Genomic DNA, 23,350 nt, shown 5'->3' with positions numbered 1-23,350 from the left:
AAGGTGAGGTGACCCTGAGCCGTTGCGCATGGATGGGAAAAGATCCCGGGAAATAGTTTAAGATTCTGCCTCCAAGCGCCCCGGAGAATGGGTCCTGTGTTGAGACAATACCCGCACGCGTAGGTAGTATTTGGTTTTCCACTAGTCGACGGACAGGGGTGGGGATTGGAGGACACGACCGAGTGGGCGGGGCCAACGCGAGTGGGCGGATCACACGGGCCCTCCCTTTAGCTACTGGAGGGCTGGCAAAGGGGCGGGGTTTCCGGCGCCGAGGCACTCGGCGTCGGGTGACGCTAGAGGACGAATCAGCACGTGACACGGAAGTGACTACGAACAGGAAGAGGACGAAAAAAATAACCGTCCGCGACGCCGAGCCGAACCGGACCCGCAGCCACCATGAACAGCAAAGGCAAGGACGGGGGACGGCTGAGGCCGTCGGGGCGGGGAGTAACGCTGCCCGGAGCGAGCGGCCGGGAGTCCAGGGTCCCCTTACGCCAAATGTGGGGCGAGCTGCGCCGCCCTCCTCGGCCGGCTGCAGTCCCCGGGGCTGCGTCAGCCGCATTCGTCAACCCCGAATTACAGCTGCTCGCTTCTTCCCGGCCCTTTCCCCCTTCAACTCTGTGGCGCAGTTTGGCGCTGCGGAGTCGAGGGTGGGGGAGTTGGGGGGGGTGGGGAAAGGTTTGTCATGATGGGCATCTGCAGAAGCAAATGGGGAGCTAGCACAGGGATCCGGGCAGGCCAATGGGGAGCCGGCGGGGGCGGGGCGCCGCGCTCCGGACCGCAGGCAGGCCCCGGGCTTAACGGGAGCGGGCGCTGGGGGGCGGGCCAGCGCCGAAGGGTCACTTTCCCCTTTTCTTCGCGGGCGACCATAACTTGTCCTGGCTCCTGGGATGCTGCTAGTACGTCTGGCAGAACACGATCTCGGCTTTTCAAGTCAGGACTTTCCCCGTCACCCTCTGCCCAGCCTCAAGGTCCTCTTCCTCCGCTCACGCTTTGTTTTGATCGGAAGTCGACCTTGAGTGGACATCTGGGAGATGACCACCGTTACTCCCGACGAAGCCTTGGCTGGTGACAGCCAGGCCCGTGGAGCCTCCCCAGGCCGGCGGCAGGAGGCACCCTGGAAACGCGGGCGAGAGCTTGCCCCGCGCTCTGGGGGGACCTCGGGCCTAGATTTCCCACGGGCACCAGTGCACGATGGAAAGAGCGGCTTTCCTGCCCGTGGATGACCTAGCGTCAGAGAGGAGGGACGGCTTAAGCGGAGAGCATACTTTCCCCCCTTGGCTCCAGGAAGCAGGCCCTCCAGGGCAGCCGGCTTTTGCAAACCCCCTTTTGCTTGCTCCTACGAGTTTACTACCCGATAGGCCCTCCCTTGGTGGCTCTGTATGGCAGGCCACGTGCATTTTTTCTTGTCTTCCAGGTCAATATCCAACGCAGCCAACCTACCCTGTGCAGCCTCCTGGGAACCCAGTGTACCCGCAGACCTTGCATCTCCCTCAGGCTCCACCCTATACCGATGCTCCGCCCGCCTACTCAGAGGTGCGTCCAGTTTGCTGGACTTGAACGGGTTGAGAATGCTTTGGGGTCCCATTTCCAGCCCTTAGCTAAGTCTCACTCCATGTATTGGCAAACAGGAGAATGAATAATGAATAATCTAAAACGTGACATGTAGTTCATCAATCTCTGTTGGGTTCAGAATGCATTCTCTGATTATTTCACATTATTTGGCATAGGCTGAGGTTAAGATGAGTTTGCATTCTTTGAGCTCAAGGTTAGCTATAGCAGGAAGTGATTTAAGAGAATATTGAGTGGTAGGGGAAAGGCAACTTGTATAACTTCTAGATTATAATCTGAATAAGAAGAATTAAGTGACTCATTAAAGAGGAAACAGCAATGAAATCTGAAATAGGAATGTCATCAAGTAACATTTGGCCTTCTCCTGCCTTTTCTAGCTCTATCGTCCGAGCTTTGTGCACCCAGGGGCTGCCACCGTCCCCACCATGTCAGCTGCATTTCCTGGCGCCTCACTGTATCTTCCCATGGCCGCCCAGTCTGTGGCTGTTGGGCCTTTAGGCTCCACCATCCCCATGGCTTACTATCCAGTTGGCCCCATCTATCCACCTGGTTCAGCAGTGCTGGTGGAAGGCGGGTATGATGCAGGTGCCAGATTCGGAGCTGGGGCCACTGCTGGCAACATTCCTGTGAGTATGACTTTTTCAGGAAAAACTCACCCTTGTGTATTTTAACTTAATGAAGTGACTACATATTCATCCTTTCACCATCGTTGGGTAATAGTTGCTGGTATTAGTGCAACCAGTGACAGCCACACGTCAGGCAGAAAGTGACTGAGAGGGCGGGAGAACTGTGGCAGGTCGGTAGCATCCAGAACGTTCACTGGGTCTGAGGGAACCAGATCCTTTGTTTTCCTGTCCTAGGAGTGTCACCTGCTGCTTGTGCAATGCACCTTGGTACAGTGAACTGGTCTAGTAACATTCTGTGTTCATTCCATAGCATTTACTTAATATGTGCCATCAGCATGGAGCCTTGCTGATTAAAAAAGTAGAATGCATAATCTCTATTAAGTAGTTTTTAGAAAGAAACTAGGGAGTTTAGTTATGTCTCCTGCTTAGTTTCCCTATACATGGGATTTAGAGTCCAAATGGTCCTTGCTAGCCCCCCCCCCAATTGATTTTTAGAGATGGGGGGGGGAGAGGAACATCGATGTGAGAAAGACACATCAGTTGGTTGCCTCCTGGGTGGGGATTGAACCTGCAACTGAGGTACATGCCCTTGACCTGATGAACCCTCCACCCTTCAAGCTGAGGGCCTTGCTAGGCCTTGAGGCCTGTCTACTCACCATGTTAGAGATGAGGTGGGAATGGTGTCATTAGGTAGATCCTTTTGGTTATCCCATCATCATTGAAAAATATTGAGGACCCTGTGGTATAGGGCCATGGACCTGGCACCCCATCCCTGTTTTTGGAATGTGGGTAGGAAACCACTGGGTCTAGGCCACCCATAGTCAGAAGGTATCCATAGGCTTTATCTTGAAGCTAGAGCCCTTTGAATAAGTAGCGCATCCTTTCCTGTTTGTATCTTTGGGTTCACAGATCTGCTTTAGAACCCAGATTGGTGGTACAGCTAGCTCCTAAAGATGCTTTTGGTCAGCACACTGCCATCTGCCTAACAGGTCTTCTGTTTCACCTGTGTCCATTTCCCTTCTATCAGCTGCCTTATGCCCAATCAATCTTGTCTTTTCCTTTCAGCCTCCACCCCCTGGATGCCCTCCCAATGCTGCTCAGCTTGCAGTCATGCAGGGCGCCAACGTCCTCGTAACTCAGCGGAAGGGGAACTTCTTCATGGGCGGTTCAGATGGTGGCTACACCATCTGGTGAAGACCCAAGGCCACCTCTGTGCCGGGAAAGACATCACATACCTTCAGCACTTCTCACAATGTAACTGCTTTAGTCATATTAACCTGAAGTTGCAGTTTAAGACACATGTTGTTGGGGTGTCTTTCTGGTGCCCAAAATTTCAGGCACTTTTCAAACTTAATAAGGAACCATGTAATGGTAGCAGTACCTCCCTAATGCATTTTGAGGTAGGGGAGGTATCCATTCATAAAATGAATGTGGGTGAAACAGCCCTAAAGATCTTCCTTTAATTCCTCTGGAGTAATACTGTACCATACTGGTCTTTGCTTTTAGTAATAAAACATCAAATTAGGTTTGGAGGGAACTTTGATCTTCCTAAGAATTAAAGTTGCCAAATTATTCTGATTGGTCTTTAATCTTTAAGTCTTTGATTTATATTGCTTGTTTTAAGTGAAATGCATTAGTTGTCTGCCTTTTCCACCTTTTGTCCCACATCCCACGCCCAACCCATCTTCCATTCCCTCCCGCCAATCTCCATCGAATCAGTGGTGCAGGACAGAAAGCCAGTCAGACTCATTTCCTTCTCTCCTTGCACTTGTCCCCACCTGTCATCTTTAACTTGTCTTTCACAAGGATCCTCTGAAACCCCGACTGTGCCCAAAGCACAGACCCCATTATTTCTGTTTTTGCATCTCCTCAGGCAAAAGTGGAGGGTGCCTTTGGACCCTCCTCATAGGCTCTCTTCATACATGAACCAAACCCAAATTTGCTTTGGTGCCAGAAAAACATCTTATTTGAACAAAGGATAGCAACACAAACTGTAAACAACAGTTTGTTTAAAATGTGTGTGTGTGGGGGGAGGGTGGGGGAGGACAAGGAGGAGGATGTATTTCATAAGCCTGATGACTTTAGAGCCAAATTAAGGGGAGTTGTCAGATAAAAAATTGGTTACCATTTATTGTCCAAGTATCTGATGCAGCCACTCATGGCTCCCAGTAATTCCTAAGCTGGGTTAATGGGGTCATGTGAATGCCTCTACACAATGACTTGAGTCCAGTGAAATCTCATTAGGGTTAAGAATATTTCAGGGATCCTTAATATTTTAATTTTTGTTTTTTGCAATTGGGTTTTATTTTTATAATTTCAGTTCATCTAAATTTTGTGTTCTGTACATGTGATGTTTGACTGTACCATTGACTGTTATGGAAGTTAAGCGTTGTATGTCTCTCTCTCTACACTGTGGTGCACTTAACTTGTGGATTTTTTTATACTAAAAATGTAGAATAAAGACTATTTTGAAGATTTGAATAAAGTGATGAAGTTGCATTACACCTCACTTCAAGGATTCATTACTCAGCTTGTTTTTAGATTTCTTCTGTTTATAGCTTTTATATCCCACCAAGAATTCAGATAGGTGCCACTGCCATTTAAAAAAATTAATTTTACTTCCTAAGCTCTTTCAGATTTTTTTTCCATTGTGTGAAATTTTTCCCCCTTATTTTATCCCCGTTATACACTCTTGCACCTTAACTCACCGCCCTTTCAGATTGTGTGTGTGTGTGCGGCTCGCGTGCTGACCAGGAACCAAACCGTGGTTCATAGGTTGACACTCAACCGATGAGCCACACTGACTGGGCTGAGATTCTTAAAAGTCTATTATGGCAGAGGAATTCAGAACATAAACTTAAAAATAGGGAATGATACAGACTTCTAACTCGCCCTACAGTTTGACTTGAGGAAAATGTTTTTAGCATAAAAGTTTGTGTAAGTTCAGGGTGACCTTCGGTTTCTCCAGAGTTCTGAGTGGAGAAATGCTGGAAACTGGCATCTGGGTTGCCAAGATTGACTCCTCAACTCTTGAGGTCTTACTTTGGGTGGACTTGGACGACGGAGGCAATACATTTAAGACCTCAAGATTTAGCTTAATCCCAAAGAAATATCTGGGGAGTTAATGATTTCTACTAAAATAATTGTGCCTTTTAATCCTCACCCAAGGATTTTTTTTTTTTTTAAGATTGATTTTAGAGAGGGAGAGGGGGGAAGAGAAACATCGATGTGAGAGAAAAACTGATCGATTGCCTCCGGTATGCTCCCTGACCAGGGATCGAATCCGAGACCCTTCAGTGCACAGGACAATGCTCCAACCAACAGCTATCTGGCCAGGGCCAATGGTGCCTTTAAAACATACCTCATTTTGAGATACAAGTTAGAGCCAGGAAGCTTCTCGGCTTGATTCAGGAGATTAGTGGGAAAAGTGGTAAGTAGACTGTTCCTGGTGCCCTCTGTGTACACAGAGAATGGATTCTGGGAAACTGTGGCCCTTGCTAGAATGGAGAATGAGCCAATCCATCTCCCAGGGCATGTTTATAATGACACTTTCTGGGAACTTGTAAAACTTCCTTAGAGTTCTTTTAGCTTGGGAGAGGACATATGCAAAGGAGTTAAGTAAAAGAAAATGTTAAAAAGTTTAAGCAGGGATAAGTCACAATGTAAAGGAGCCTTTCTGGCAGTAATGACACCCCACCCCCAGCTGCCCAACATGCCTCTCGCTAAGGATCTTCATCCCTCTCCAGAAGAGGAAAGGGAGAAGTGCCTGGTGCAGAGCCCCGATTCCTACGTCATGGCATGGGTGTGAGATGCCCAGGGTGCTGTAAGACCACCACCGTTTTCAGCCACGCACACACGGTAGTTTGTGTGTGGGCTGCTCCACGACTCGGCCTACAGGAGGGAAAGCAAGGCTTACGGAAGGGTGCTCCTTCAGAAGGCAGCCGGAAGAAAAGCACCCTGAACCAAGATGAATGGGAAACATCCCAATAAAGACATTTTGGATTAAAAAAAAAAAGGTATTTATTGTACATGAGAATGATTTCTTAGTGAACAATTTTAATTCTGATAAAAATAGCATTAAGTTTGAGGTTGGGAAATGAGGAAAGGATGGGGCTCAGATTGAGGGACGCTGCACATTCATTAGGAGGTAAGGTATCTACAGTCTCCTACCCCTCAGGGCCTGGCCTTTTATTGTGGTATCAGCCCCTGGGAAGAACTGTGGACACTACCTCCACCGGGGCTGTCACTAGGTAGGGAACAGAGGAGCAGCCAGTGACCCTAACTCCTCCCCTTGGACCTGTGGAAAAAACCTGACGATGACTGGCCACATTCGGAAATGTTGCCGGGTACAGCCCTACCTTATTGGTCAGTCACAAACGCCGCTGTCTAAAGACATCATAAGCAGCTTTCTCCATGTCCCTGGCCCTACCGTCAGTGATGCTGGATTTGGGCCTCCTCCTGGAAGGAGCTCAGGTTTGCCCATACCAATCAATGCTGCTCACTGGCTTCAGATAAAACTTTCACCTAATAAATAGTCACTGTGTTAGCACTGGAGCCTGGACAAGCTCTGTGGGGCCTGGGAATCATTAGATGAAATATTCCTCCTTCTCCCTGCCCTTGGCTGCGTCACTCTCCATCTGAAGGATGGTGCTGGGCTCTCCTTCTGCAGGTTCGTAGGTGACGTAGCTGCCTTTGTTCTTGTACAGGTAAAAGAAGATCAAGATCACGACTGAGAGCAGGGTGAGGAAGACCACGGTGATAACAACTTGTAAAGGAGAGGGAAGATGTAGAGATGTTTTAGGATCCAGTATATCTCAGGCATCACGGGGTCCCCTGAACTAGACGACTCCCTCACTTTTCACAAGGATCCTCCTGGTCTAGTGAACTGGTGGCCACTTCCAAATCTATATTCCCCACCAAGCCCAGTCCCCATGGGACATGATCTCTGGGGACTTAAGCTAAGGACACAAGGCTTTTGACTTCTGATAAAATGGAACTCTCTCTCAACCAGTTCCTGATGATTACGATAGAAACAGGAAGGAGGCAAACAGGAAATAGCTTATCCAACAGGAAGGGTTGTTTGAATCCATAGCCTCCTGCAGGGGGTTCTCTGCTCCCTCCTATCCTCTTCCTCACCCACTTGGCAAACCACACATCCTCCTCCCTACCCACATACTGGAGTGCAGTGCCCATACCCACCTATATCTACTTGTGGCCACCTCCCAACCTATCATTTACTGGCAGTGCCTCTGCCAGAAGCCTCAGAGCGTCTCTCAGAGCTTTGTGTGTGCGAGATAACCTATGTGCCGAAATGAGCCCCTCTGTGGGTCTGGCCTCGGATTTGCAGTGCTTTCCCGCACAGGGAAGTCCTAGTCCATCACAATGGGTTCCTGGCTGTCTGGAACGAGATGGCCCCTGAGCTCAGAGGGTCCCTTGGGTTTGGCTCAGAGCCTTTGTTACCTGCAATGAGCGCTGTGCTGGCTTCAGCTTCCGGGGACAGGGCCTCAGTGACCTGCCGAATTGTGGTGGTCAGTCCTGGAACATTTAGAAAAGTGGAGAAGGAAATGGGGTGAGTTGTTTTGTTCTAAAGCATATGTTTGTCCTTCAAGTTTCACCACCCCACCTTCTTCCCTATTCAAAAATGTATCATTCAACTTCTATAGTAAATCCACACAGAAAACCTGGGGAACAGAGGAGAAAATAAACCACCACCCGAAGACAGAGAACATTTTCACGGATTTCTTTCTGCCTGACATAGGAGTTAAGAGTATGGGCTCTAGAGTCTGACTGACAAGGTTCAAATCTGTCCTTCACTGGCTGTGGAACCTTGAGAAAATTACCTCCCCCACCCTGTGCAGCAGCTTCCTCATCTGAAAAATGGAGATAACAGTGTCTGCTTTATAGGGTTGTTGTGACACGTAGTAACTCAATAAAGCTAAGCTGTTATTAATTAGGAATGCATATTTTTGCATAAATGAAATCAAATGCTGAGTGTATATACATAATAGATATATTATATGGTACATGCATTTCTTCAATGTTCTTACAAACTCTTTGTAAACACTACCTAAAAGTTTTTAATACATTTTTTTAATCCTCACCTGAGAATATGTTTAATTGACTTTAGAGAGGGAGGAAGGCAGAGAGAGAGAGAATTATTGTTGTGAGAGAGAAACATCGATTGGTTGTCTCCTGTACGTGTCCCAACGGGAGATGGAACCTGCAACCTTTTGCTATATGGGACAATGCTCCAACCTAGCCACACCAGCTAGGGTATGTAAACATTATTTTTAAATAATAAGATGAGGTTCCTTATTAAAAACCCTTTCTACACTGCTAGAGTAGGCCCTGTAATTTGAAAGGTTCTGAAACAAGGCCTCTTCTGTCCTAAAATATACCCCACACTCCCTCCCGCTCTTAGTCTATCGATCCCTCAGAGCTGGAATGACCCACCCCTAAAGTCATTATCCTGAGTGGGAACACTACAGAACCACTGGTCTCCAGAAGTCCCTTTTAAATGTTTTCGTGGGAAGTCAGGAAGCCCTTCAGTTCCCCCCCTAGTTAGCATTTTAGTATAAACATTTGAAAAGGTACCAATTAAGTTAAGGTTACTATAGGACAGAAGTAGCCTGAGGAAAACAGGCTGCTGATCCTGTTTTCAGGAAGCATCCGCAGGAAGCATCTCAATATTCATTCAATAGATGATGACAGCATCACTCATTAACTGCCTACTGTTTGCCAGGTACTGTGCTAGGCACGCTGGGGATATAACAGTGAGCAAAACATTCACGGCCTACCCTCACTGAACTTACCCTCCACCTACCACCGTTCACAGTAATGAACTTCTGATAAATGCAGCAAAGGAAATATCTGGGCACTTGGCATGTGACAGAGGGGCCTGGTCTAGTCTTCCAGCAGGGACAGCCTCCCCTGGAAGTAAGATTTGCATAGGGAGCCGAAGCAGTGGTAGGAGTTTAGTAAGGGGTAAAAGGAGTGGGAAGTGGGACACATTCTGAGACAAGAGGATTCAAAGGCCAGTGTGGCTGGAGCACAGGGCATAGCACGATTCTTGTCCAGTGCCTGACAAGGCAAATGAAACTAAGTGGCCGGTGGTGGTCTGGTGAGCCTGGGAACAGTGCTAAGAGGGGCAATGGTGTTGAGGGGTATTTTTACACAAGCCAAGGGGAGGCCTGATGAATCGTCCTGGCTCTGCAGCAGAGAAGGCCGAGGTAGGCTGTTGAGAGCACCTCCCCTCCCAAGGCCAGGCCACACTCTTCTTTAGGAATGGGGATACGCTCAGCTACTTTGTGGCCTCAGTTTCCTGACTGGTAAAATGGGAGTGTGGTAGTAAGCTTCTACGATGACTCCCAATGATTCTGGCCTCCTGGTAGTCACACCCTTGTGAAAGCCCCTCTACCTGTGTGTAGACCAGACCCAGAGACTTGCTTCTAACAAACAGAATACCACAAAAGTGATGAGATGTCATTTGTGAGATCCATTAAAAAAAAAAAAAGCCCTGAAGTTTATCGACCCGATCATTGCTTCATACTGCTGCCCCTAGCCAAGCGCATGTTCCCTCCCCAAACCTCCCAGGGCTGGACTCCATCTTCTCACCGCTGATCCAGAGTTCTGTACAGTTGCTTCTAGTTTGGCCTTCTTAAACATTTGGGAACTTAAGATAAACAAAGCACTGAGAAGAATAACGTAGGTACATAAGTTTAAAATAAAGGTAAGCAATATTCAGTTCAATCAATCAACAATTTACTTTGCACCTACTATGTGCTTGAGGCACTGTCATAGATGCTAGGAAGCAGCAATGATGAGGGCAACCAGACGGAACATGGAGCTGAGTTTTAGTGAGCGTTCAGGGTACAGATATGTATGAGTCCCTGAAAGAGAATCTGGGAGGAAAGATGATTCCTAGTTGGGAAATTCTGCAAATGATTTCGATTATAACAGCTTGCAGTGGTACTCAACCTTCCTAATGCTGCGACCCTCATGTTGTGGTGAACCCCAACCATAAAATTATTTTCGTTGCTACTTCATAACTGTAATGTTGCTACTGTTATGAATCGTAATGTAAATATCTGATATGCAGGATGTATTTTCATTGTTCGCGACCCACAGGTTGAGAACCGCTAGGTGCTTTATGGACATAATTATTAATCCTTAGAACACCAATCACTTCAAAGTAGTGTTTTCATTTGCTAATGTAGACCCTGAGGCCCCGGGGGAGTTAAGTGACACGCTTCATTTTATAAATGAAGAAACAGTGGGTGGAGCCAAGATCTGAATCAGGATGACCCACTGCAAGGCCCAAGCAAAGGATTACTGCTAAACCTTCCTACCGCTGCCCTTTTCTTTTTTCCAATTGGGAAAGAGTGGAAGAGTTAATGAACGATAACTACGAGGCAGCACAGCAAGCTTTCTAAAAAGTTCCATGGTTTAGAAGACACGGGTAAAGGCAGAAGAAAACCGGACAACTACCATCAAATACAGACTGTCGTGCTTCGAAGGGTGCGCCTTCTACGGGAACTCACTCATAGTGATCGGCACATAGAGAATGACATCAGTGTAATGTGGAAATCACGTTAGTTCATAAGCAACTGTTCCAGCTTCCGCATTTGATGTTCTACGTCTATAAAGACCATTTCAGCAATATCAAGACCTTAAGAAACAAAATTCAATAGATATGTCTTCGCTGGGTGCAGTAAACAGTTGGTTTCTACTTTTATTAAGTCATCTGGTGAAGCAGTAAGTACAAATGAAGGACTTACAAATAAATGTGCCTGTATGTGGAAACCAAGGGTTAATGAAGAAGGCAGGCCCTGCATCAGATTTTCAGTTCTGATGAACAATTTCACTCTGTTGGAGGTGAGGGGTCTCTGGAGTCTGTTTCTAAAAGGAGGAAAGCACACTCGCTAGGGCACGGGGGGCAAAGGACTGGCAGGGATTCGAGGTGGAAATGCTGGTGGAGATTTCACTGTCAATATTTTAATTGAGATTGTTGTCGTATTTTTAGGGTTTTTGTTACAGAGTTTCCTAAGCGTTGAGTGGTCGGTCCTAATCCTGTTTTTCCTGTAAGCCCATTTTTAGTAGTGTAATTTCAGAATGTGGGTCTTTAAAAAAAATGCACATCAAGTTTTATAGCAGAAATGCCTATATTAGAGACTTAGAAGAATTGTGTCAGAAAACTCTATATAGCTCAAGTTGGCAAACAAATTTAAAAAGTGTTATATTTGGAGCAAGAACAGGGAAAGGGCCAAGGGTGCTGTTTGGGCCTGAAGATGTCAGTTTGGAGGCAACAGAGAAAGCAAGATTCATCCAGACTTTTTTTTGCCTCTGTTTCCTATCAAAGAGAATGATTTTTGCACAAAAGCAGCAGCAGGAACTTGGTGAGGTGGGGAAGTGAGCTAAGAGAAGAGATGCAACCCAGAAAGCACCAGACTAATAATCTAAAAGGGATCCAAATAAATGACAGCCAAAGGCACTGAAAGAACATGTAAGGGGCCACTATGGGTGATGTAGGAGCGTCTGAGAAAGAGGGGCCAGGAGCATGAGAAGCCACAGAAAAGAAGGTGGATTCTGTAAACAGCTGGTGATTTCGACATAGTTCCCCAGCAAAATTCTAGAACAAGTTATCAGAGCCTGCTTTGGGGGCCTGGATCTTGAAAGAGCACGCATTAGGAGCCAGTGTGGGACCACGATGAGCAAGCGGCTCAGACAAGCCGCACGGCCTTCTTAGAGTGAGAGTCCAGGTCCATAGAGAAATTAAAAGTTAATTCTATAAGTATTTATTGACTGTGTACTGTGCCAGTCTCTGTTCTAGGCTCTGGCCATAGGCCAGTAAACACAACAAACAACAGCCCATGTTTTCACAGTTCCTTACAAATTTAAACACAATTACCATGTGACCCAGCAATTCCACTTCTGGTTATAAACCGGAAAGAAATGAAAGCATGAACTCAAAAAGATATTCACACACCCGTGTTCATAGCAGCACTATTCATATAGCTAAAAAGCGAAATAACTCAAATGTCCATGAACTGATAAACAAATTGCCATATACATATACAATGGAATACTATTCAGTCTTCAAAAGGAAGGAAATTCTGACATATAATACAAAATGGATGAACCTGGAGGACATGCTAAATGCAATAAGCCCATCACAAAAGGATAAGTATCGTATGACTCCACTTATATGAGGTACGTGGAATAGTCAAATTCACAGGGACAGAAAGTAGAATAGTGATTATCAAGAGGTGGGAGGAGGGGAGAATGGAGAATTATTGCTTAATATGTAGAGTTTCAGTTTGGGATGAAAATTTTGGGAGATGGATGGTGGCGATGTTGTGTAACAATGTGAATGACTTAATGCCACAGAGCTGTAGACTTAAAAAATTTCAATTTTAGCCCTGGCCAGGTGGCTCAGTTAATTGGAGTGTTGTCCCACACACCAAAAAGTTGCAGGTTTGATCCCTGTCGGGTTATGTAACGGAGGCAACTAATCGATGTTTCTCTCTCACATCAATGTTTCTCTCTCTCCCATCTTCTCTCTCTAAAATCAATAAAAACACATCCTCAAATAATAAAAAAATTAAAAATTGCAAATTTTATGTATAATTTTACCACAATAAAGATTTTTTTTTAAAAAAAATAAAATTTACATTCTGGGGGGGGGACAATAACAAAATAAATAAGAGAAAAAACAGATTGCATTAGCTGTTGATTAGTGCTATGTAGAAAAAACAAGCAGGAAGGGGGACAGGGAGTTCGGATGTGGAGGGGGTGGTCAGGGAATGTCTCCCTGATGAGGTGACTTGAGTAAGGACCTCTAGGTGAGGAGGCAGCCATGCAGAGACCTGGGAGAGGAACATTCAGGCAGAGTTCAGGTTAGGGCTACTTGTAATACTGAAATGCACGTGGGCCACGGCATACTCGGCATGTTAGAGGTGCAGCACAGCGGTCACCTGGAGGGCGCAAGGAGGCGAGCAGGAGAGCAGTCGAGAGGGCTGTATGAGTGAGGGAGATGGGATCCCTTAGAGCAGTGGTTCTCAACCTTCTGGCCCTTTAAGTACAGTTCCTCATGTTGTGACCCAACCATAAAATTATTTTCGTTGCTACTTCATAACGGTAATGTTGCTACTGTGATGAATCGTAATGTAAATATCTGATATGCAGGATGGTCTTAGGCGACCCCTGTGAAAGGGTCGTTCGACCACCAAAGGGGTCACGACTCACAGGTTGAGAACCGCTGGTCTAGAGGTTTTTGAGGAGAAACTGGCCGGATTTCTATTTTACAACAGTGCTTCTCAAACTCTGCTGTGCACGAGAGCCTCCCAGGGACCAGGTGAAAATGCAGGTTCTGATTCAGGCCTGAAATCCCGAACACCATACCTTTGGAAAACGGAGCCCGCTTTGTTGTGAGGAAGCTGGATCCAGCCCACGGAAGGGTGAGAGGCCACACTGAGTGAACTGAGGCACTCGCACCCACTGCTCGGTGTGAGGGAGGTCATCTTGCACCTTCTGGCCCAGCGGACCATGCAGGGCACTGCAGCTGCATCAGTGTGAGCACAGGTGAAAGCAGCAAAGGAGTGCTTGGCCAACTCACAGAATTCTAAGAAATAATAAATTGCTATTGTCTTAAGCCACCAAGTGTTGAGGTGGTTTGTTATGCAGCAGCAGGTAACTGAACAGAAATTGATTTTAAAGGATCCTGTGAGAAGGTGGGCATAGAAGTAGAAAGAGGTTCGACCTGGCACAAGGGCACAGCTGCACCCACCCAAAGGCGGAGCCTTTTTCTAGTTTGTACGAAAACACTGACTGGGTCTAGCAGCAGCTCACGGAGAAAGTGGTGGGATTCTGGATGTATTCTGAAGTTAAGACTTACAGCATGTGGGGTGAAGTCAAGGATGACATCAAGGTTTGGGCCTGAGTGACTGGAGGGAGGGAAGGCATGATGCTACCCCAGATGGGAAGCCTGTAGGAGGAACTGATTTGGAAGGGTAAATCCAGATTTGGACAGACTGCTTACTAGATATCCAAGTGCAGATGTCAAGGCTGGAATTTTGGGAAGAGGTGTGCACTGGAGATTTAAAAGTCAGCATATTTAAGATCATGAGAGTGGGTGAGCACCCAGGGAGCAAGTACAGGTAAAGGGGATCAAGGACTCCTGGGTTTTGCCAAGCATAAAGTCATGAATGACTTTGACAGAAGCAGCTTTGGCAGCCCTAGCCGGGTAGCTCAGTTGGTTACAGCGTCGTCCCAATATGCCATAGCTGTGGGTTCAATCCCTGATCAGGGCACATATAAGAATCAAGGGATGAATGCATAAGTAAGTGAAAGAACAAACTGATGTTTCTCTCTCTCTCTCTCTCTCGCTTTCTCTTCCTCTTTCTCTCTCTTCCTCTCTCCCTCAAATCAATAAATAAAAAAAATTTTTTTAAAGAGAAGCTTTGGTGAAGTGCTGAGTATAAACCCCTGGTTTACAGAAAGTTAAAAAAAAAATGGAATGTTGCCCTGGCTGATTTGGCTCAGTGGATAGGGTCCCGGGTTTGATTCAGGTCAAGGGCACTGTACCTCAGTTACAGGTTCCTCCCGGACCCGGGCCCTGGTCAGGGATCGTGCAGGAGGCAACCAATCGATGTGTTTCTCTCACACTGATGTTTCTCTCTGTCTTTCCCTCTCTCTAAAAGTCAATGGGAAAATATCCTCGGGTGAGAATTAAAAAGGAAAAAAAAAAAAGGAAAATAAATGGAATGACAGGAATCAAAGGCATAATATAAATAAACTTTTTTTTTTTTTCCTGTACAGGTGAGCAGAGAAATGGGCTATAGCTAGAGTGAGGAAGGAATTCAAGCTTTTTGTTTGCTTTTGCCTTTTTTAAGGATGAGAGAAATGACAGTATGTTTATATACGTACAGGAATGAGTCAGGTGTGAGGGAACAACTGATGATGCATGAGAGAGGAGAGTGGCTGGAACCATGGCCTTGAAGGGTTTGGGATCTAGTATATAAATAGAGGGGTTGGCTACAGACAGCACGGGGACCACTCATTATTAATATGTACACAGGAACAGAGGCAGGTAATAGGCAGATGGGGGGGGGCGGGGATAGGAGCCTTTGGCAGTTCTCTTTTGAGAACTTTAATTTGTTCAAGGAAACAATACAAGGTCATTAATTGAATGAGGAGAGGAGGGGGTTGAAGGTGCCGCGTGAGTAGCTGTTCTCAACCTTGGCTGCACATTAGAATCACCTGGGAATCTTTTTAAAATCAGGAATGAGGCCCAGAAATCAGGATTTTAAAAAGATTCCCAGGTAATTCTAATGTGCAGCCAAGGTTGAGAACCACTGAGCTAGAGGCTCCTCACAGAACATAGGATAAAACTACAGTGGGGACTTGACTTACAAGTGTCCCGACTAACGAGTTTTTTGCATTGAGTTGATAGAGTAATTTGAGTTAACGAGCTCCTTAACGAGGTCGGTCTCGGAACGAATTAAACTCGTAAGTCAAGGCCCCACTGTATTTATACTATCCTTGTGGAGTAATACAGCCTAGTTGTAAGGACTAAGTGGGGTGGTAACTGACTGTCAAGGAAAGGAGTGAGTGATGCCTGTCTAAACAGAGGTTCTTCCACTGGGATTTGACTTGAGTTCTTTTTGAATTGATATTATTATATCAAACCAGGGATAGGGCTAAATTAAGGCCTTTAAGCAATTAAAAAAATTAACTCATATGACAGAAGAAAGTCCAATAATATAACGTGTCCCTTATGATAGTGACTCTGGCTTTTTGTTTGTTTTTAAAAAGATATTGAGTATGAAATTCTTTGCAAGATCTTTTGTTTTGGTGTCCCACTTTATTGGTACCTTCCCCATGGGCTTAGTGCCCTTTGGGTAAACATAGCCCCCGCGGGCCCAGGGAAGGAGGGATAAAATTGTGAAACACTCAAAGCTAGAGGGGCAGCTAGTAAGCTGATAAACAGAGAGATTTTAAATGACTGAAGAAACGGGCCAAACTGACCAAGATGAGAATTTAACAGATTCCCTGCTCTGAGGTCCAGGAAACCAATGAACTGACAAGTAACATGGGGACTGGGGAAGAATGGGGAAGCCATGGCTTAGTGGCAGCATATACAAAAGGCTTATAGTAGGGTCATTAGAAAGCAGCTGACACAGGAAGGATATACCCCCAAATAACAGCAAGAGTGACGGGTAAGTTACAGAATTTGGGGTCGTTTTTATTTTCTTCTACTACATGCTTCCCCTTCTCTTCCAAATTTCTTACGATGATAATTACTCATAAAAAATGTTCAACTTGCTGTTCTATTAGGCACCATTAATATGGTCTCCAACAATGGACACAGCAGTGAAGCCTTCCTTTGCGCCACACCTAGACTGCTGAGTTGCGTCTGGGTGTCACAATTTTGAGGTGAGCAGCCAACATTGTGAATGGTCTGGGAACCATTCCAGATAAGGAAAGCTTGCAACAGAAAGCCCAGAGAGAACACTTAGGGGGAGCCCAGAACTTGAATGCTGTCCTCAAATATGCCAACGGATGGCCTGTACAAGTGGCAGAAACGAATGGGAGTCCGATGCCACCCCACAGAGGAAGAGCCCAGCAGGGCCAATGCTTCGGGTGCTGGCGAGATTCTAGCCGAGTGGGTGGTTGAACTAGCTGGCCCTCAGGACCTGGCTCAGCCTTAACTGGAATTGTTAGAAATTGAAAGTGTTCTATCAGAATTTACTTCAAAATCCCATTTTCGAACTGGTGAAATCTCAGTGAAGTCTGTAGTTGAGTTAGTAATATTGTACCAATGTTAATTTCTTGTTTCTGCCACAAATGTACCATGGCCATGTAAGGTGCATTAAGGGGAAACTGGCTGAAGGGTATATGGGAATTCTCTGTACTATGTTTGCAACTGTACTATAAATCTAAAGTTATTCCAAAATAAAATGTTTATTTTTTATTTATTTATTTAAAAATATTTTATTGATTTTTACAGAGAGGAAAAGAGAGGGATAGAGAGATAGAAACATCGATGGGAAAGAAACATCGTTCAGCTGCCTCCTGTACAACCCCTACTGGGGATCGAGCCTGCAACCAAGGTACATGCCCTTGACCAAAATCGAACCCGGGACCCTTCAGTCCACAGGCTGACGCTCTAGCCACTGAGCCAAACCGGTTAGGGCTAAAATGTTTATTTTTCAAAAATTAAAATTTTGAAATCACACAAAAGTGCTTGTCTCAGACTAAAGGTCAAAAATGTCCTGAGAACTGATGAGCTAGAGCCTTTCAGGCTTCAAGTATCAGAATTACCATCTATATTTATGATTCACAGTCTACAAAACACACATTATTTTATCTCCACCCCAAGAACCTGACGTAAACAGGGTTGTTATCATTCTGTGCAAGCCAAGAAACTGAAGCAGCTCTGCAAGCGCAGGGTCACTCGGCAGCTGGCTGAGCTGGGTTTCGAATCCGTCCAAGGTTCCTTCTGCCACAAACTACCTACCCTCCAAGATCCGGAAACATCCTGTGCTGCCTCCAGGGAAACTGAGTTTGTTCTCTGAGTTTTACTGCAGATGGAAAGGGTGTTCACTGTGGCACTGTTTGCAAGAGTGACACATATCTGAATGCCCCTAGGCAGAAGAATGATTAAATAAATTACAGGTCATTCATTCTGGAAACACTATACAGTAGTTAAGAAGAATGTGGTAGATCTGCATATACCACGGGACAGGACATGTGGTTAGATGAAAAAAGCAAATTGCTGGGGCAGCATGTAATATGATTACATGTTTGTAAAAACTGTAAATTAAAATAAAATCATAAACACACACACATATAGAGAGAAAAGGTCAAGGAGGCTATTTTGAGGGGCATGAAATAGCTTTTTAATGAAAACAACAACAAAGGTTAACAAAGTTCAGAAAGTCTGGGATAAAAGGGGGGATGGCTTACAGCTTCCCCCTACTGTCTCCTGTTGCCACCCCATTTCTCTTCTGTCTCTTGTCCAACAAAGGAATAATAATGTTCCTCTCTGCCTTCCCTTCTCAGGCTTGGAAGTACTCTAGGGCCGCTGGCTTTTCTTTCAGGTGGGAGGTCTGGGGCTCAGGTCCACACAAAGGTTCCACCCAAATCCTAACCAATAGCAAATGAACTTCAAGATCTATTTTGCTCATTCACCCTCCTCTCCTGTTTTTGTTAACCCAGATACAGGTTGGTTTCTTTGTGTCCCTTGTTCCCCTAAATCTCTTATCACTAAGGCATCAGATCCTTTGCCACCTGAGTCTGCCAACCTACTTATTTGCTCTAGAGCTGCCCAACACAGGGTGGCTCCCGCAATCCTCCTTCCCACGGGAACCCGCCCTGGAATTCTGCTTCTTTCTCTTTCATGTGGCTGGCCAGTGGGGTGGAGTGGCACTTTAAGAGCAGTATACCATGACGGAAAGAACACAGGCTCTGGAGTAAACCAGACGTGGCACAAAATCCCGCTTCTGCCATTATCAGCCACATGACCTTGGGAGAATTTCTTAACCTCCGAAAATTTCTTAACTTCCCTGAACCTCAGTTTTTGCTTCTGTAAAATGAGACTAAAACCTGCTCATAGGGTTGTGGTAAAAAATAAGTGAGATGAAAAATACCGAGTGTCCAATCCAGAGTGAGGAAAAGCTAGGCAGTAGCTAGAATGATTAGGTGGAAAGGGCTGGGCTTTACTTGTGGGTAGGCAGAGCCCCCAATGGCGGGTTCTACTCCATCCTACTTCCAACAGGGTGACTTATGCACTAGGCACAGCAGGCACTGTGCCTAGGCTTCATGGTACTTCTAGGGGCCCATGAAAATGGTTTTTAATGATTTTAATAGTAATGATTTTAATTTCTTTTAAAATTACAGGAAAAAACTGAACATGTAGGTCAAGGAAATTGTAGTATTGTTATTATCAATTAATTATTAATTATACGTACAACTTTAATATTATTATATTTTTCCTTACACCAGCACAGTTGTAAAATATAATTTTTAATATATATCTTTTTTGTTTATTTGATAGTCCTCACCCGAGGCTATTTTTCCATTGATTTTTAGAGAGAGTGGAAGGGAGGGGGAGAGACAGAGAGAGAGAAATATCTCTGTGAGAGAAAGGCATCGATTGGTTGCCTCCTGCACAGGCCCTGACCAGGGCCAGGGATCGAGCATGCAACCCAGGTATGTGCCCCTGACTGGAATCAAAACCAGGACCCTTCAGTCCAGGGGCCAACACTCTAATGATATATATCTTTTTTTTTTTTAAAGATGATAACCTTCTTCTTTTTTAAAAAATATATTTTTATTGATTTCAGAGAGGAAGGGAGAGGGAGAGAGAGATAACATCAATGATGATGAGAGAGGATCATCAATTGGCTGCCTCCTGCACACCCCCTACTGGGGATTGAGTCTGCAACCCAGGCACGTGCCCCTGACTGCAATCAAATCTGGGACCCTGCCCTAACTGGTTTGGCTCAGTGGATGGAGCGTCGGCCTGTGGACTGAAGGGTCCCAGGTTCGATTCCGGTCAAGGGCATGTGCTTTGGTTGCGGGCACATCCCCAGTGGGGAGTGTGCAGGAGGCGGCTGATCGATGTTTCTCTCTCATCGATATTTCTAGCTCTCTGTCCCTCTCCCTTCCTCTCTGTAGAAAAATCAATAAAATATATTTTAAAAAAAATCTGGGACCCTTCAGTCCTCAGGCCATATCCACTGAGCCAAACCCGCTATATATATCTTTTTAAATGGAGGAATGAGCCCACAAAGGCAAAAGTGCCAAGAGCCCATGAAAGTAATAATGTGGCCCTCACTTTCTTCTTTTTAAAAAAAATATATTTTTATTGATTTCAGAGAGGAAGGGAGAGAGGGAGGGATAGAAACATCAATGATGAGAAATCATTGATTGGCTGCTTCCTACTGGGGATTAAACTCACAACCCAGGCATGTGCCCTTGACTGGAATTGAACCCGGACCCTTCACTCCGCAGGCTGACGCTCTATCCACTGAGCCAAACCAGCTAGGGCTGTGGCCCTCACTTTCAGCACTCCAAGAGGTTAGTTCCTTCAGGAGATCTTTATAGACGGACTAGGGGAAAGGATGGGAGGGACGGAGGTGGGAGATGGGGAAGAGACATACAAGACCCGCAATGATCTCACTGTTTGTGATTTCTCCCGTACTGTCTCTGAACTTGATCTTTGCTTGGACCCAGTGGGTAGGGGACTGCATGATACGTCCTAAAATACCACATCACTAGTTGATGTCACTAGTTGGGTCAGGAATGTAAATATACAACTCAACAAGAACAACAAAACAAGCCAATTAAAAAATGGGCAAAGGGCTTGACTAGACATTTCTCCAAAGAAGATATACAGCTCAACATCACTAATCATAGGGAAATGTAATCAGAGCCACAATGAGATACCACTCCGCACCCATTAAAATAGCTACTATATAAAAAGATAAAGTAATGAGAATGTAGAGCAATTGGAACTCTTGGGCACTGCTGGTGGGAATGTAAAATGGTGCAGCCACTGTGAAGAACAGTTTGGCAGCCTGGCCAGCGTGGCTCAGTGGTTAAGCATTGACCTATGAACCAGGAGGTCATGGTTTGATTCCGGGCCAGGGCACATGCCCAGGTTGTGGGCTTGATCTCCAGTGTGGGGCATGCAGGAGGCAGCAGATCAATGATTTTTCTAATCATTGATGTTTCTCTCTCCCTCTTCCTTCCTCTCTGAGATCAATAAAAATATATTTTAAAAAAGAAAAAGAGTATGGCAGTTCTTCAAAAAAAATTAAACATAGAATTACTACATGATTCAACAATTCCACTTTTGGGTATATATACCAAAAAAAATTGAAAGCAGGGACTCAGAGAGATATCTGTACACCCATATTCATAGCACCATTATTCACAATAGCCAAAAAATAGAAACAACAGAAGTATCTATCAGTAGATGAATGGATAAACAAAATGATATAAATAATATAACTCAGCCTTTAAAAAGGAAAGAAATTCTGACACATGCTACAACATGGATGAAACCTGGATATGTTATGCTAAGCGAAATAAATCAGACACAAAAGGACAAATGTTATATGATTCCACTTATATAAGGTACTTAGTCAAATTTATACAGATAGGAAGTATAATGGTGGTGGTTACCAAGGGCTGGGGGGAGAGGGAATGGGGAGCTATTGTTTAATGAATACAGAGTTTAGGAATATGGAAAAGTTCTGGAGATGGATGGTAGGGATGGTTGCACAGCACTGTGAATGTTAATATTACTACACTGTCCACCAAAAAATGGTAACACATATTATGTGTAATTTATCGCAAATTTAAAAAAAAGAGAAAAGGAATGTAAATACCTCCCCTTTTACCCAAGTGCTAATCGCTCAGCTAGCTGCCGAAGCATCATGTCGATTCCCTATGGGGGTCCTCTGCCCGCTCTTTCTCTCTTTCAGAACACCCTTCAGGGAAATGCAGTTTCACACATGGTACTACCTCCGTCGGAATACTGTCTATACCCCACTCTGCCATACCCATTCTTCAAGGGTAAGGGCTCCGCCTCTCCCCCACTCACGAAGACTTTGCTAACCAATCTAAACTTCTACCCATTTCTCCCACCAGACAACTAACAGTTTGAATTGTGTGCATCACCCACCACCGAGGACATAGTTTTAGCTTTCCTTGGGGTTCTCATGCACCCGTTTCCACATCAGTAAAACAGAGAACGCCTGTCCTAACGATAAAGGAAACTGTGTATATGAAAACAAAGGTGTTTGGGCCAACCAAGCCTTTACTCCTCCCTTAACCTAACTAGCACATAATGAAAGTAATCAATGAATATATGATCTCACAAGCAGCTCAGCTTGGTGGGAATCCATTCTCCAAGTGATGAGAGCATAACTCCAGGAACAATGGGTTTTTGATACTGGAGTGTGTCACCAGAGGAGTGGAATTAGAAAGATGCAGAATTCCTTTCCAGGAAAAGGTGGGTTTCTAACAAACACCTAGTCGTCGTCATCATCATCATCATCATCATCATCATCATCAATGTTATTGAGAGCTTATTAGATCGGAGACACTGCACTAGGTGTTTTATATAGGTTGTCTTATTGAACCCTCACAAATAGCCCCAAAAGATAGGTATTATTCCCCCCATTTTACAAATAAGGAAACTGGAGCTCAGAGGTTAGAGAACTCGCTCCGTGTCACAGAGCTTTAAGTGGTAGTGCCAGGAACTGGCCCAGCCCAGGAGACTTAGATGCAAATGGCACTAAAGTGCACCCTAGTTGCCTTCTGCTTTCTCCCAGGAGCTTTCAGGGCTGAGGCAGCCAGAGGTCCTCTCCTCTGGCCTGAGGCCTCAGGGCATTCAAAGACTGGGCTGGGGTGAGGATGTCGAGAAAGTGTCTACCGTTCCAACCAACGGGAAAAGGCCTTCACCTACCTCCTGGAGAAGGCGTGGTTGGGAGGCTAGTCATTGCCGCAAGCGGATGGGCACCTTGAGGACCTGGAGAAGGTGTGACTGGGAGGCTAGTCATTGCTGCACGTGGCGGCCACCTCGAGGAAGGAGCAGATCTGTAGGAAGAGGGGGAAAGACAGGAATGAGGTGGGGGGCTGGAGACAACTGGAAATGCAGAAAAGCCGTTGGTGCCAGATTCTCCTGGCCCCTTCCGAATCCCCGCTTCCCTGTGGAGCTGGTCCTAAACCCTTGTTTGGTTTCCCTGGTATCTCCTCGGGCTGCAGTTATCAAGAGCAGATCCGCGAGACCACCTGTATTGGGGGTGCATCATCTTTCCCGGGGTCACATTTACCCGGAAGATTTCTCCAGGCCGAGAAAGTTGGGCACAGGTATGCACATGAGCCGCGGCACCGGCTTCGCCAGTCTCGGCAGCAGGTACCCAGTTCTCTCACCCCGGGAATTTGGGCGGAGCCACCCTCCCGGTGTCGGGGTTGGGGGTGCGCAGCACCTGCACCTGGCTCGGGGGTGTCCTGCGGGCGGTGGTGGAGGGTGAGCCAGGCAAAGGAACGGGGAGGTGAGGGTCGCCTCTTGGCCTGAAACAACCGGTCCACCGGGCTTGGCCCGCTCCCCGCAGTCCTCCCTGCACCGTCCACCGGCG

At 45.8% G+C, this 23,350-nt stretch overlaps 2 protein-coding genes across 4 annotated transcripts; one reads left to right on the top strand and one right to left on the bottom strand.

Moving 5' to 3' along the window:
• Positions 1-220: 220 nt before the first annotated feature.
• Positions 221-4,707, top strand: DAZAP2 (DAZ associated protein 2). 3 transcript variants are annotated; one of them, XM_005869240.2, is made up of 4 exons: positions 221-409; positions 1,418-1,536; positions 1,950-2,198; positions 3,264-4,707. In XM_005869240.2, exons 1-4 carry the CDS (start codon positions 397-399, stop codon positions 3,390-3,392), a joined length of 510 nt encoding a protein of 169 aa, XP_005869302.1. In that variant the 5' UTR covers positions 221-396; the 3' UTR covers positions 3,393-4,707. The 3 variants fall into 3 exon arrangements, with proteins under 3 accessions (XP_005869302.1, XP_014397615.1, XP_014397614.1); XM_014542129.1 differs by lacking the exon at positions 221-409 and adding an exon at positions 674-899 and having other exon boundaries at positions 3,264-3,496; XM_014542128.1 differs by lacking the exon at positions 221-409 and adding an exon at positions 674-971 and having other exon boundaries at positions 3,264-3,496.
• A 1,493-nt stretch (positions 4,708-6,200) lies between these two features.
• SMAGP (small cell adhesion glycoprotein) lies at positions 6,201-23,110 on the bottom strand. Its single transcript, XM_005869244.2, has 4 exons — positions 23,045-23,110; positions 22,678-22,808; positions 7,659-7,733; positions 6,201-6,963 (listed from the first exon to the last, which is right to left on the bottom strand). The coding sequence occupies exons 1-4, from the start codon at positions 23,089-23,091 to the stop codon at positions 6,785-6,787; spliced, it is 432 nt and encodes a 143-aa protein (XP_005869306.1). The 5' UTR covers positions 23,092-23,110; the 3' UTR covers positions 6,201-6,784.
• Between the last annotated feature and the right edge of the window lie 240 nt (positions 23,111-23,350).

This window comes from Myotis brandtii, unplaced genomic scaffold (genome assembly GCF_000412655.1).
Source record: "Myotis brandtii unplaced genomic scaffold, ASM41265v1 scaffold29, whole genome shotgun sequence".
In the NCBI taxonomy this organism is placed as follows: Eukaryota; Metazoa; Chordata; class Mammalia; order Chiroptera; family Vespertilionidae; genus Myotis; species Myotis brandtii.
This window is presented reverse-complemented; position numbering and strand designations above follow the sequence as displayed.

Bases quoted from the DNA above. Each gene is read 5' to 3' on its own strand.
- DAZAP2 (XM_014542128.1), top strand. From the start codon at position 686: ATGATGGGCATCTGCAGAAGCAAATGGGGAGCTAGCACAGGGATCCGG. The intron at 972-1,417 runs GTCCTCTTCCTC...CTTGTCTTCCAG, and splicing joins ACCCTCTGCCCAGCCTCAAG to GTCAATATCCAACGCAGCCA. The intron at 1,537-1,949 runs GTGCGTCCAGTT...TGCCTTTTCTAG, and splicing joins CTCCGCCCGCCTACTCAGAG to CTCTATCGTCCGAGCTTTGT.
- SMAGP (XM_005869244.2), bottom strand. From the start codon at position 23,091: ATGTGCATACCTGTGCCCAACTTTCTCGGCCTGGAGAAATCTTCCGG. The intron at 22,809-23,044 runs GTAAATGTGACC...CTCTTCCTACAG, and splicing joins GGCCTGGAGAAATCTTCCGG to ATCTGCTCCTTCCTCGAGGT. The intron at 7,734-22,677 runs GTAGGTGAAGGC...TAAATGTTCCAG, and splicing joins AACCACGCCTTCTCCAGGAG to GACTGACCACCACAATTCGG.